The sequence below is a fragment of the Thalassophryne amazonica genome, chromosome 7 (genome assembly GCF_902500255.1).
Source record: "Thalassophryne amazonica chromosome 7, fThaAma1.1, whole genome shotgun sequence".
Taxonomy (NCBI): Eukaryota; Metazoa; Chordata; class Actinopteri; order Batrachoidiformes; family Batrachoididae; genus Thalassophryne; species Thalassophryne amazonica.
In genome coordinates this window covers 110,007,133-110,022,563 of record NC_047109.1, presented here as the reverse complement: position 1 = coordinate 110,022,563, position 15,431 = coordinate 110,007,133, and the positions used below count along the sequence as shown (strand labels likewise).

At 41.2% G+C, this 15,431-nt stretch overlaps 1 protein-coding gene across 5 annotated transcripts in view; it reads left to right on the top strand.

The window, feature by feature from the left end:
• The window catches only part of trak1a (trafficking protein, kinesin binding 1a), a 131,722-nt gene extending 116,888 nt beyond the window's left edge, over positions 1-14,834 (top strand). For 4 of the 5 annotated variants that reach the window (XM_034175336.1, XM_034175335.1, XM_034175333.1 and 1 more), the window contains 3 exons: positions 6,384-6,860; positions 8,760-8,862; positions 12,254-14,834. In XM_034175336.1, the coding sequence (XP_034031227.1) occupies positions 6,384-6,860; positions 8,760-8,862; positions 12,254-13,199 (1,526 nt within the window). In that variant the 3' untranslated portion in view covers positions 13,200-14,834. Of the gene's footprint in view, positions 1-6,383; positions 6,861-8,759; positions 8,863-9,633; positions 9,719-12,253 lie in introns of those variants that run through there. The other variant, XM_034175337.1, reaches the window with a different exon arrangement.
• Positions 14,835-15,431: the final 597 nt, after the last annotated feature.

Genomic DNA, 15,431 nt, shown 5'->3' with positions numbered 1-15,431 from the left:
CGGTTATGGATCTGCATGTTGATTCAGTACCGTGCCCTTCCTGATTCAAGTGGGCCACAGCTGCTGTTGGACCGGGAACCTTCTGTTCAAACACACAAATGGACAAACACACAAATATAAATAACCTGAACCTGTTAACCTGCTGAAATTGATTGAAACATCTATTAACAAATGGACTAACCCAAAAATGACCATAGTGATCACAGTTCTAAATGATAAATAATGGATTTGGAGCAATAATTTAATGTAAAAATGGTCTTTTGCTGTACCTCTACACTTCACACATTGTGTAAAACCTTCCTAGAATTCTTCAGAGTTGAGTATCAGTTGCTGGACTGAAGTTAAAAGCCAATGACTTGATTTTAAAAATGTAGTTGAAACTAAAAACAAAAGCACCCACAGGTCTCGTTTTTGATCAAGCGTGGTTATGTGAATTTTTTTTGTGATTATGTTTGTCACACATTGAACATATTTATACTGTACACTCTCCAACCAGGCGCACTTCTGTTCCATTTTAATTCAATTTCTATTAAATTTACTTGTATAGTGCCAAACTATAAGCTAGCTCAATGCATTGTACAAGTGTAAGGTCTGGAAATGTGTGCACCCCAAGGGCAAGGGCAGTGGCGACAGGGTAGGGAGTAGTTCGCTGTTTTTTTGCTATTTTGTATGAAGAAACCTCAAGCAGATCAGACTCACTGGGGTGGCTATCTGCTATGATCATTCTAGCAAGAGAGAACAGATGGTACAAAACAAGATTGACAGCATGCAGGAGCAGAAAAGTGGCAACGGAGACAGCCAAACATAACTCATTGTTCTGCAGTGGTGGGATAAGATTGAATACACAACAACAACAACAACAGCGGCAGCATGCAGATTAGAGTCCCAGAGAAATTATAGCAAACAGAGATTTTGTTTGTGGGTGTGTGTTTGTCGTTGCAATATTATAGTCGTTGAGATAGGAAATATCTCTACAACACATTATAGTGTGTGTATGTTGATTAAAATGATGAAATATTCTCATCTCAGACGTTTCATATGTGGTCTGATGGTGGACGACAGCTGGACACCTTTCAGAGAAACTAAATAATTTGCAGTTTCGAATATGTGATGACATTAAACGAGCTGATGCATTTAGATTAGATTAGATAGAACTTTAACGATCCCTTGGGAAGACTCCCTCAGGGAAATTGAGGTTCCAGCAGCATTGTATAACAGCACACAGGGTAAGAAGCACACAGAGCATCACAAGTAATAAGAAAAACAGCTTACAATATAAATACCAGACATACTGATCAATACTGGTTTACTGATTTTCCTCTCATTCCCGACTTCTGTCTTCCTGTTACTCTATGTCTTTTTATTAGATTTGGTGATGTTCTTAAAATTAGCAAGCACAGTAGTGCAAGTGGTTATCAAGCTTAACTCTCAAAATGAGGCCAACTCCCTTTTTTTTTTTTATCCAAAATGCATAACACTGAATCCACACATTGATTGTCCCAATTACGCTACTTGTCTGTGCCGTTGGACAAGTCACTTTATTTGCATTTTCTCAGTCCAGTCATCTTTAAATGGGTACCGGGGATAACTGGGGACATACCATGCCTCGGGCTGGAGTCCTGTCTAATGGTAGCCATAGGCTCTCATCCCCTTCATGCTCAGGAGTCTAGAGATAAGCACCAGCACCAATGGGCGTGTTATATACAGTATCAAAGGCAGCTGTATGTATCATTTATGCCTGTTAAAAACCTTGACATCTATCACAGGCCAACAAAAGGGGCATCATAACATTCATGATGTATGTAGGTTTCAGTCTACAAGTGGTTGCATAATGTTAAATAGAGTTTCAGAATCTTTGCCTGTCATTCATGATGTTTACGGTTCAGTATCAAGTAGCTTCTTGTATCATCTGCTTCCTGGAAGCACTGGGTACCACGTTTAGGACATAGGTAAGGTATACATTAACTTACCTTCACCCTTAAAAAAGAAATCATCCAGAAAACATGGGATACCTTTATTTAATACATTAATTCACACAATCTGCAAAAGCACAGAACATCATCTATGTAAGTATATGAATTGAGTGGTTTTATTAAGTTATTTATTATTAAGTAAATGAGGTGGGCTTCATAGATAATTGGCAAAGCTTCTGGGGAAAACCTGGTCTTGTTAGGAGAGACGGCATCCATCCCACTTTGGATGGAGCAGCTCTCATTTCTAGAAATCTGGCCAATTTTCTTAAATCCTCCAAACCGTGACTATCCAGGGTTGGGACCAGGAAGCAGAGTTGTAGTCTTACACACCTCTCTGCAGCTTCTCTCCCCCTGCCATCCCCTCATTACCCCATCCCCGTAGAGACGGTGCCTGCTCCCAGACTACCAATAACCAGCAAAAATCTATTTAAGCATAAAAATTCAAAAAGAAAAAATAATATAGCACCTTCAACTGCACCACAGACTAAAACAGTTAAATGTGGTCTATTAAACATTAGGTCTCTCTCTTCTAAGTCCCTGTTGGTAAATGATATAATAATTGATCAACATATTGATTTATTCTGCCTTACAGGAACCTGGTTACAGCAGGATGAATATGTTAGTTTAAATGAGTCAACACCCCCGAGTCACACTAACTGTCAGAATGCTCGTAGCACGGGCCGGGGCGGAGGATTAGCAGCAATCTTCCATTCCAGCTTAGTAATTAATCAAAAACCCAGACAGAGCTTTAATTCATTTGAAAGCTTGTCTCTTAGTCTTGTCCATCCAAATTGGAAGTCCCAAAAACCAGTTTTATTTGTTATTATCTATCGTCCACCTGGTCGTTACTGTGAGTTTCTCTGTGAATTTTCAGACCTTTTGTCTGACTTAGTGCTTAGCTCAGATAAGATAATTATAGTGGGCGATTTTAACATCCACACAGTTGCTGAGAATGACAGCCTCAACACTGCATTTAATCTATTATTAGACTCTCTTGGCTTTGCTCAAAATGTAAATGAGTCCACCCACCACTTTAATCATATCTTAGATCTTGTTCTGACTTATGGTATGGAAATAGAAGACTTAACAGTATTCCCTGAAAACTCCCTTCTGTCTGATCATTTCTTAATAACATTTACATTTACTCTGATGGACTACCCAGCAGTGGGGAATAAGTTTCATTACACTAGAAGTCTTTCAGAAAGCGCTGTAACTAGGTTTAAGGATATGATTCCTTCTTTATGTTCTCTAATGCCATATACCAACACAGTGCAGAGTAGCTACCTAAACTCTGTAAGGGAGATAGAGTATCTCGTCAATAGTTTTACATCCTCATTGAAGACAACTTTGGATGCTGTAGCTCCTCTGAAAAAGAGAGCTTTAAATCAGAAGTGTCTGACTCCGTGGTATAACTCACAAACTCGTAGCTTAAAGCAGATAACCCGTACGTTGGAGAGGAAATGGCGTCTCACTAATTTAGATGATCTTCACTTAGCCTGGAAAAAGAGTCTGTTGCTCTATAAAAAAGCCCTCCATAAAGCTAGGACATCTTTCTACTCATCACTAATTGAAGAAAATAAGAACAACCCCAGGTTTCTTTTCAGCACTGTAGCCAGGCTGACAAAGAGTCAGAGCTCTATTGAGCTGAGTATTCCATTAACTTTAACTAGTAATGACTTCATGACTTTCTTTGCTAACAAAATTTTAACTATTAGAGAAAAAATTACTCATAACCATCCCAAAGACGTATCGTTATCTTTGGCTGCTTTCAGTGATGCCGGTATTTGGTTAGACTCTTTCTCTCCGATTGTTCTGTCTGAGTTATTTTCATTAGTTACTTCATCCAAACCATCAACATGTTTATTAGACCCCATTCCTACCAGGCTGCTCAAGGAAGCCCTACCATTATTTAATGCTTCGATCTTAAATATGATCAATCTATCTTTGTTAGTTGGCTATGTACCACAGGCTTTTAAGGTGGCAGTAATTAAACCATTACTTAAAAAGCCATCACTTGACCCAGCTATCTTAGCTAATTATAGGCCAATCTCCAACCTTACTTTTCTCTCAAAAATTCTTGAAAGGGTAATTGTAAAACAGCTAACTGATCATCTGCAGAGGAATGGTCTATTTGAAGAGTTTCAGTCAGGTTTTAGAATTCATCATAGTACAGAAACAGCATTAGTGAAGGTTACAAATGATCTTATGGCCTCGGACAGTGGACTCATCTCTGTGCTTGTTCTGTTAGACCTCAGTGCTGCTTTTGATACTGTTGACCATAAAATTTTATTACAGAGATTAGAGCATGCCATAGGTATTAAAGGCACTGCGCTGCGGTGGTTTGAATCATATTTGTCTAATAGATTACAATTTGTTCATGTAAATGGGGAATCTCCTTCACAGACTAAAGTTAATTATGGAGTTCCACAAGGTTCTGTGCTAGGACCAATTTTATTCACTTTATACATGCTTCCCTTAGGCAGTATTATTAGACGGTATTGCTTAAATTTTCATTGTTACGCAGATGATACCCAGCTTTATCTATCCATGAAGCCAGAGGACACACACCAGTTAGCTAAACTGCAGGATTGTCTTACAGACATAAAGACATGGATGACCTCTAATTTCCTGCTTTTAAACTCAGATAAAACTGAAGTTATTGTACTTGGCCCCACAAATCTTAGAAACATGGTGTCTAACCAGATCCTTACTCTGGATGGCATTACCCTGACCTCTAGTAATACTGTGAGAAATCTTGGAGTCATTTTTGATCAGGATATGTCATTCAAAGCGCATATTAAACAAATATGTAGGACTGCTTTTTTGCATTTACGCAATATCTCTAAAATCAGAAAGGTCTTGTCTCAGAGTGATGCTGAAAAACTAATTCATGCATTTATTTCCTCTAGGCTGGACTATTGTAATTCATTATTATCAGGGTGTCCTAAAAGTTCCCTAAAAAGCCTTCAGTTAATTCAAAATGCTGCAGCTAGAGTACTGACGGGGACTAGAAGGAAAGAGCATATCTCACCCATATTGGCCTCTCTTCATTGGCTTCCTGTTAATTCTAGAATAGAATTTAAAATTCTTCTTCTTACTTATAAGGTTTTGAATAATCAGGTCCCATCTTATCTTAGGGACCTCGTAGTACCATATCACCCCAATAGAGCGCTTCGCTCTCAGACTGCAGGCTTACTTGTAGTTCCTAGGGTTTGTAAGAGTAGAATGGGAGGCAGAGCCTTCAGCTTTCAGGCTCCTCTCCTGTGGAACCAGCTCCCAATTCAGATCAGGGAGACAGACACCCTCTCTACTTTTAAGATTAGGCTTAAAACTTTCCTTTTTGCTAAAGCTTATAGTTAGGGCTGGATCAGGTGACTGAACCATCCCTTAGTTATGCTGCTATAGACGTAGACTGCTGGGGGGTTCCCATGATGCACTGTTTCTTTCTCTTTTTGCTCTGTATGCACCACTCTGCATTTAATCATTAGTGATCGATCTCTGCTCCCCTCCACAGCATGTCTTTTTCCTGGTTCTCTCCCTCAGCCCCAACCAGTCCCAGCAGAAGACTGCCCCTCCCTGAGCCTGGTTCTGCTGGAGGTTTCTTCCTGTTAAAAGGGAGTTTTTCCTTCCCACTGTAGCCAAGTGCTTGCTCACAGGGGGTCGTTTTGACCGTTGGGGTTTTACATAATTATTGTATGGCCTTGCCTTACAATATGGAGCGCCTTGGGGCAACTGTTTGTTGTGATCTGGCGCTATATAAGAAAAAAGTTGATTGATTGATTGATCACACCCGTTCTGGCTTCCCTTCACTGGCTCCCTGAGACGCTTAACAGCAAAGTTCAAGGTTGTGTTTCAGACATAAAAGGCTCTAAATGGGAATGCACCCAACTATCTTGCTGAACTTGTTGAGCCTTTTGTGCCTCCTTGCGCCCTGCAGTCGCTGGATGTGGACTTGCTCTGTGTGCCAAGGGTTAAAAAGAAGTCTGCAGGTTTTAGAGCCTTTTCTTGTTGTGCTCCTTATGAAACAGACTGTCTGTTGAGATTTGAAACACAAACTCCATTGACTCTTTTAAGACTAGTCTTAAAACCTATTCATTTTTATTCCCTGTCATTAGTTTTTTGGTTTTTATCTTCTTTAATGATTTTGCTTATTGTATGAAATTGTTCTGTGTTTTTAATTGTTTTTAACTCTGTGATATGAGGATCTGTGTTTAATGTTGTTCTGGAGATGTGTTCACCACTCTCTTGATTTATTTTCTTCATTTAAAGTCCTTTATAAGTACATTTTTTATTATTGTTATCACACCGTGCTAATCTGGACATTTATCGGATTTCTTAAAAGTAAATGTATTTTTGTAGCACAGTTTGAAACATGAATTTAATTTCTCCTTTCTTTCTTTTTTAATCCAGGCTCTGCTACCCTTCATGCATGGCAGCAGTTGGCACAACCCCATATGGGAGCTCTGCTGGATCACCGGCCTGGGGTGGTAACAAAGGGCTTCCGTACATTAGCGCATGACCAGGAACAGGATGATAACTGGCACCTGGACCAACCAGAAGAAGATGAAGTCTCGTGTGACTCCTTACTGGGATTTTCAGGCGAGAAGTCTTCTACAGTGGATCTGTCATGTTCTACCTCTCCTTTTTCTTCTACCTGCGCGTGTTATAACGACAACAATGACGGCAGCCAATCACACGTGATGCATGCAGCAATGCCTGGGGGACCAGAAACAACTCAAGGGAAAGACAAACACCTTGCAAACATTTGCCTTAGGTCCTCTAGTCCCTCCTCCTTTCCTTCTCCCCTGTGTTCTTTGGAGATGAACGGACATGTGGATCACAAGGAACTTCAGGTGTTACAGTCCGCCCCAGTGGACCACATGCCTGGTGAGGGAGTCTCTTAGCTGGTGTCACAGCATTTCACCCACCATCTCCATCCACAGCACGGGGGTGGGGGGGGTCAGGTGTGAGGAGGAGGGGTGGGGAGGGCGGGAGATTGGGGAAGACCTTCACTGGACATCTCACAAAGTCACAGTGGTGCTCCATTCTGCAGTTCAAATGCACCCGCCCATCTCACCAGCAGTCCATGTGTCTGTGTGGCCATCGAACACCGTCAACAGAGTATTTTCTTTATTTGAAAAAAAAATTTTACTTTACACCTTCCTCCTTCCGCCTTCTTTCACTGCTGGTCTTCTCTTTATTTCAGGTAGCCACACTTATTTTTAATTGCTCCGCTGCCTCACCTGTCCTCTTCAGCCACCTCACCTATTGTCTGTTATCATGTCGATGCCTTTAAGACAAAACGCTGCAAAAATGCAAGATCTTGCCAAGTATATTTGTCTAATTTCTAGTCAAAATATCTGATCTACACTTACTATCACACATAATCACTTAACATGCTGTAAAATTTCAGTAAAAATCCTTTTAAGTAAATCTTGGAAACGGCTTGTTTTGAATCCTATCTGGGATGTTACACGTGGGAAAAACACCTTGATTTCATGTAAAAAAAAATTGTCATTTGGTCAATGAGGAGATTTCTTGAAATAACTAGCTGAGAAAACGCTTTATGAGCTTTATTTTACTCGTGTTAGGAAGTGTTACATCTATTACAGTTAGCATTAAACCGCACCATAAAATACATTGACATTACAGCTCAAAATGTCTCAATCAGATTTGGACCCCTTTAATGCGGTCCGAGAGCTGATGCATAACTAAACGCTCGAGTCAAGCTGTTTCTGGATAACCCATGCTGTGCAGAACTGCCGACAATGGCTTGACTTTGGCCAGTCAAGCTGCCATCTTACCCTCATTTGATCTCAGAAGATGGTCTTTGACACATACAGTCAGGTCTACACGCATTTAGATAGTGACGCAATTATTATTTATCTACATACAATGACAGCACGGTGCCATGGTGGTTAGCAGTGTTGCCTCACAGCAAGAAGGTCCAACCTCGTTCTTTCTGTGTAGAGTTTGTATGTTCTCTCCATGTTTGTGTGGGTTCCTTCTGGGTGCTCTGGTTTCCTCCCACTTCCAAAGACATGCGGGTTACATGATGTGGTGCATCTAAATTGTAATTATAATGCAAACACCCCATTTGTGTGGGTTCCTTCTGGGTGCTGTGGTTTCCTCCCACTTCCAAAAGACATGCGGGTTACATGAAGTGGTGAATCTAAATTGTAATTATAATGCAAACACCGCATTAGCAAGCAGAAGTTAACAGGCTAATTAATGTTATTTTACGAGGCACAAAGAACTCAAGAGTAAACTTCTGCTCCTGAAGATTACTCCCTCTCTTCATTCAACAGCATGGTCTTTCAAATTGAGAGCATGATTTGTTAATTCTGCTTTTTCTCCTAGACCCAGCACATCCTCCTCATTCAGATCTGGTTTTTTACGGTTGTTGGCGTCCAGCTTAATGGTTCATTACTGCCACCATCAGCTCTGACATGTGCATCACAGTTCCTCATTCAGATTAGTATACAGGAGCAGATCACGTGTGTAGACGGTGCCATGTTGTGGCAATAGCTGATGATGCAAAAATTTTTTATTGTATATTTATTTGTTTAATAAACACATTGGCCACTTTGAGATATGTTGCAAGATCAGCCACATTATTTTTTTAAAGTGTGACTTTGATCTAGTGAGGAGAAATGTGCTGGTGCTTTTGCTTCGGGTTTAAACATTTCCTCTTCTCTTTCCTTTGTACATGTTGTTTGTACGTTTATGTGTCCATATTAACACCCTCACCCGGTGTTCTATTTCTTCCCTTCTCTTCTCATGCAGTTATTTATCCAGGAAAGTGTTTGTCTCACACAAGTTCCACGTACACCTTCACGACCTGCAGGATTCTCCACCCTTCTGATCAGCTGACCTCTGTGACCCCCAGGTAACAAACAAAATGTTCTAATGCCTAAGTACCCAATTTGTTACAGCTGTATTTCATTAGAAAGTGACCTCAGTCTGCAGTAATTACACAATGGTAGAAGAAACATTCCTAGTAATAATAAGTCACCGTAGAAGTACAAGTAGTCTATTGAAAATGTTACCCATGTAAGATTTAAGACAGTATTAGCATCAAAATATACTTTAAAGTGTTGAAAGTAAAAGTCCTCGTTATGAAAAATTTACCATTTGGAGTAATAACATATATAAATATTACAGAGATTCAATGATAAGGGACTACTGGCGGCCATTTTGGACACCATTTTGAATCTTAAACCCATGAATGAATTTAGTTTAGGCACAAATGAGTTTGCTGTGATTTGCAGTGGTCTTCCCATTGAATCTCTGTGATATTTAAGTTGTTTATATGTTGTTTAAAGGTATTTTAGTGAAAAACCCCTATTTTGGCAGCCATCTTGGATAATTGGCTTGAGGCCAGTTTTTATTTTTGGGAACATCCTGATTGTTTTGGGGTCATCTAAGAACCTAAAAAAGTTGGTTTGGTTTAGTCCTGGGGGGGGGGGTGCAAAGGTAGTGGTCATAGCTCCCCTAGTAGTACTTGAATAAATTTATTTAGTTATTTTCCACCACCTATTGACTGGTGTTGAAAACGCAATAACTGTGATAATTGCTGCCATGAGAAAATTCCTTCCTTGTGGATTTTGAGACTGTTGCACATTACTGACCTCATACTGTGTTTGATTGGCCTTGGCAGGTCATGTGATGAAGAAGCAGTTGGGTTGTATCATGTGGTCGTCATGGCAGGCGTAGAGCAGACCCACTGAGTGTGTCTGTTGTTGGTGAGGCAGTGCATGGGCGTGCATTTCTAACATTTTTTTGATGTTGGTTGGAAAATTTCAAACTTGAATGTATAAGTCACTGTTATAGGGAAAACAATTTGAGGCAAATGAATGAGCTGGTTGGCAGTGTGACGGTTGCCTCAGATGTTTCCGGGGCCCGGTTAAATTAAGCAGTCTAATTTTGTTTAGTTGAATAAACTCACTTAGTTGGCTAATTTTTTAACGTTAATTGTTGCGCACTTAGTCGGCTAAAGTTTTGTGTTACCTGACTAAAGTTTTTAGCCTGCTACAGAGGAAGCTAATCTTATTTCAGTTAACAAGACTTCAGTGTCTTACCTCAAAAATGGCTGCGGGAGCAGGTGTTTCGGGACGGTAATAATCCATTGGAGATGTTTACAGATGGTTACAGTTTACACTTACTCAGGTTTTAATTACACTGAGGTTTTACGACTGTGGGACCTTTCAGCAAGTTATCGGCAACACCATCCACATCTCCAAGTTGACCGTGTACCGAATCGTGAGGGATGTTAGTTCATCATGCTCATATTCTTCCAAAAGGAGAGCTTCCTCCGCTTTTGGCCATGGTTGTATCAGACGACTAACCTGGAAGAAAACAGAACTCTCACGCATTGGAGGCGTTTCTTGGCAACAGCACTCATGAGGCTGCTATGCTCGTGAAAATCATCGACTGACGTAAGACCGCTAATTTACAAGTTAGCCGTCTACGTGAAATGGAGATTAGACGGCTAATGTTGGGCGACTAACCTTAGTCAACTAAGTAGGTTTAGTAGAGTGAAAGATTAGACTGCTTTATGAAACCGGGCACAGCTGCATCCAGAACTAACAACCCAAGATAAAAGGCAAAACAAACGTGTGTTTTTTGACTGCTCACAACTGGAGGTGGCTCCTAACATAACCTAACCTTCTTTCATCAGGGTAATGGTGGACATGTTCAACAGGCTTCTCATCATTGTGATCCATTTGTTATTGATGAAAAGTATGTGCCCAGTCTACTGATGTCCTTGCATACCTCAGGCTGTCAAGTCAGATTTTTTTGGGCGCACACGTTTTTCTTTTTGTTGTTGTTGAAATGATAATCCATGTAGTTACCTGAACTGACGACACACATATGGCACATATTCTGACACTGATCAGCTTTAGCTTCCTCAGGGTTTGTAGTGTTGGTGTTAAATTCTGTGTGATGCAGCGTAACACTATTAAAACGTGTTTGTTGGCCTTGATGCTCCTGGCTGTGGTGGTAGTAGATGTTGTGGAGCTATTTTTAAGACATTTTTGGCTGTTTGTAACCTTAGCGTACATCTGAGGTGTTTTGGCTACAAAGTTTTATTTATGTTTTTCGACACTTGAACTTGTAGATACATAATATGACCCCCGTAAGGAAATTTTTTTGTTGAAAAGTATGTTCCTTTCAAACTATCTTTGAGATAGTTGGCAGGTTATTCCTAAAGCCCTGGTCACACGGCACTAACGAAGGACACCGAAGCCAAAACGAAACAAGAAATCTGGACTTGCGTTGACTTTTGGAGACGTCGTTTAACCATCGTCCGGCTTTGTTTTTTCAAACTGTTGAAAAATGTGAACGAATCCTGACGACAACCTTCTGTCTTGACGGTTCCTCGTTTGCATAGTTCCCATACCATCAGCGTAACATTTGATTGTCGTCCAACCTCCAGCCTCTCTCTCTCTCTCTCTCTCTCTCTCTCTCTCTCTCTCTCTCTCTCTCTCTCTCTCTCTCTCAACATGTCTCACTGCGACGTGCGTGTGCGCGCGCACATTGTCAAGACAACACAGCTGCAGGTGGCTGTGGACAGGACAGACTCGCGGCAGAAATGATGACACGCTGGTGCTTTGTTTTGATTTTGTTAAGCGTCAAGGTCACAGTTCGCTTCGTTTTCCTTTTGTTTCTGTCTTTTATGCGCTCTGCACTCGCAGACATTTTGGTGATGGGAAAAGTCCAGGCTCATTTGTCTACTTTTTCTTGACGATTTGTGACTTTGGGACTTTTTTCCTTCGTTCAGCTAATGCCGTTGTGCCGTGTGACTAGGCCTTAAAGGACATGAGCAAATTTCAATAAAATGTAGTGGAAGCATAGACCTTGTAGCAACGAAGAAGTGATTAAAGTTTATAAGGCAAATTGTGCCTTCGATCTTGATCTCACCTGTCTCTGTCAGTTATTGGATAATATTTGATTGTAACTTGGTAAAAACATTATCTGAATTACTTCAAAGTAAAAGGAACCACATGTTTGAGTAACTAAGGGACTTAATGTAGCAGTGACCAAGTAACTGTAACTGGTAGACCTGAGAGTAACTTACCATAACTAGCCACTGTACTGAGTAACTTAATAGAAAGTGATGTGTGAAGATAACTATAAAAGTAACCTTGACGTGTTGGTTTGAAAATTAGATATCTATCTCAAATCGTTAAACCCTAATGCCCCCACCCCTAAAATACTTGTCCGCTAACTCTTCTGTCTCCCTTTACCCCCATCCCTCCTGCTCCTTCCATCTCCAGCCCAGCTGTCTCCTCTTGTCAGAGCAACACTTCCATCTGCACCTCCACATACTCCTCCATAACCTTCTCTAGCCGACCTACGCCTTCATACACGCCTTGCTGCACCCCACGACGCCTCTCCCTCTCTCTTTCCCGGGCAGAGTCCTCTACCAACATCAGGGACTCCACTAGGACCACCAGCACCTCCTTAGGCCTGGTGCGCCTCCTGTTGGAGCGCGGTATCTCTGCATCAGTGTATGACCCCTGCAGCTGGGACCGAGGTGTGGACACCAGTGGGTCTTCTACCCCCCCAGAGGGAGTGAGCACTCCAAGAACCACGGTCTGGTCTGAGGACACTGAAGACGAACAGAAAGGGAAACGTCCGAACAGCCTCCCCCTCCTTACCTCTTCACCTCCCAATTCCTCATTACCTCACTCCGCCTTCAGTTTATCTCCCACTCCTCCTGTTTTCCAGTTCAGCCCATCCAGTGATGACCTGCCATATTATGACATCTTCCTTGCCTCTAAGCCGGCACGGATCATTCTGAGGGAGGTGCTGGGGGAGGCGGAAAAGGACCGAGGGGCTCAAACAGACGACGACGGCCAGACTGAGATACCAAATCTGCGACTTGTAGACAGACTGAAAAGTTTCGGCATCTGCTTGCCTCTTGCATCTTCTGTCTCATCTGGTAGTACTCTCTTGGCACCCTTTGGGTCTCCTGGACTCGGGAACACTGCATTAACAGGCGGCCTTTCAGTTCTCAACGCAGGCCTGAGGAGAAATCGAAGCTATCCCGCTACGGTTGGAGCCAGTATGGCCATGAAAGACCCAGGAGGCCCCCCCAGCTCAGAGATACTCATAGCACATACACTGCAAACCCCACAGACGCTACACACACCTGACATCGTCACACCAAGACAAACGGAACCAAAGGATGGGCCACATGACTCTACAAGTGCTCAGTGATTATAAAAGTGGGGCAAATGGGTCACATTCAGCGTATTAGCAACTCAAAGCAAACACACACATTTACAACAACCAACTTAACAGGCAGTCGCTCGACTTCGACCCGCTGCTGTCACCAAGCTGCCGTCCACAAACACATTCAACATAAACAGTCATTTAATTTTTCAGTCCAAACACTGATTTCTTTAAATAACTGTGCGGGCTTAATTAGCTTAAAGTGAATGAAATTGAGAAAAATCAAACCAGAAGTGTCTGACATGTTTACACTGTGTTATATGCAGTGGTGGGCACAGCTAACCTGAACGTTAGCTTTGGTAACCGCTAACCTTCTAACTGGAAAGTTGACACTAAACTGATAAACCGCCAAAACATTTAGCTGGAGCTACTGTGATCCACAAAGTTTTATGACATAAAGTTAGTATGGGGGGGGGTTTTTTGCCACAAAACCTTGAAAAACAGGCCCAAGGGGCTGAAGTTTTAATATGCTAATGTGCAAATATGGAGGTTCCCAAAAATGCTAATAAGATGATGATCGAGATGTACATAAATAAAGGAGCTAATGTTTTTATTCAACATGTAGTTTATTCACCTTACAGAAAGTATTAAATGAACAAGAAATATTAAGAGAAATTCACATTGAAAATAATTTTAATTATCGAATTAATGACTTTGCTGTTGCTTGACCTCCTGCTCCTTTAGGAGGCACTTGTTGCCTACACGCGGCGACATGTCGATTTTCCGTATTAGATTAGCATATTAGCGCCAAAGGGAACAAATGTATGATTTTAAGATTTGCAAAAATTTCTGATTGTTAAACTTTATTCCGAAAAATGTTAGCTGACTTAAAGTTAGTAGACATAAACGTAGTTGAAGCTAATAGGTTTTCAAAGTTAGCTAGAAAGCTAATCCAGTAATGTAAAAGTTAGCTAATTAGCTTTTAGCTGATTAGCTGAACTGTGCCCACCACTGATTATATGAAACATCATCAGGCCAGTTTAATAGAGAATGTTGCCTTCCTCTGTGTCCTTCAGAACTGTGTGTGTTGTACGTAAATGCACTTTGACGTATCGTATGAAGTTAAAGCTCCAATCCTGCAGGCTGCTTTTCTAAAGACTGAATGAGGGTGCTCTTGGAGGAGGAAAAAAGGTAGCGTACGAGCTAACTTTAAACTTAATAATGGTAATGCTTTGCTCCAAATATAAGACAATGTTTGTTGTGCAAATCACAAATGTACACGTATGTAATATTGCCAAAGAGTGCGTTTCACCTCACAGACTGATGCTCTGGTGCACAGATGCTGCCTCTCTGTAAAGCCAACCGTATACGACCGTTTACTATTTAAGTGCTGCTTCTGAGCAAAATGAACCAATAGTCTCTAATTAGGATACAAAATTAAAGTTTATTTGGATAAAAGAGAATGCTTTACCAATTTCTCTAGATGCCATAGCTGAAAGCTTTCGGCGTGTGTATCACTGGAGATGATATCATTGGTAAGATGGTCAAATATTTGATTATATTCATATGTTATAGCCTTTAATTTAAAGCTACAGTGTGGAGGATTTTGGGGCGTTTGCAAGCAATTTTCAATTTCAATTCAATTTCAATTTACTTTTCTTTATATAGCGCCAAATCACAACAGAGTTGCCTCAAGGCGCTTCACACAGGTAAGCTCTAACCTTACCAACCCCCAGAGCAACAGTGGTAAGGAAAAAACTCCCTCTGAGGAAGAAACCTCAAGCAGACCAGACTCAAAGGGGTGACCCTCTGCTTGGGCCAGAGGGAATGGATTATACATAGTATTTGTAGCCATCTGTTCACTAGTTTAGAAATTACCTGTAACAATGAATTGTTTTCGTAAGCTTAGAATGGGCACTTCATAGCTACACGGGAGGGCGCTCCCCTCATGGAAGCTGCCATGTTGATAACGTAGCCCAAAAGGGACCTTCTCAAGTCTGTCATATTTTTGAAATGCAGCCAGAAAACTGAAGAAAAAGAACAGGACTCACTGTGTCCTGGTTGCTAGCCCAGGCTAACACATTTGACAAGCCTCATTTTTGTAAAATGGAGGCTCGTACATATGGCTTATCGCAAGAGAAGGCAAAGGAGCGTGAATCCCCATCGTCAAAGTAGGTAAAATGTGAAGGCAATCAAAACTGTGACCGGCAACTGTGTAATGCAGTCTACAACCTCACCACCAGATGGCACTAAATCCTCCACACTGTAGCTTTAAGT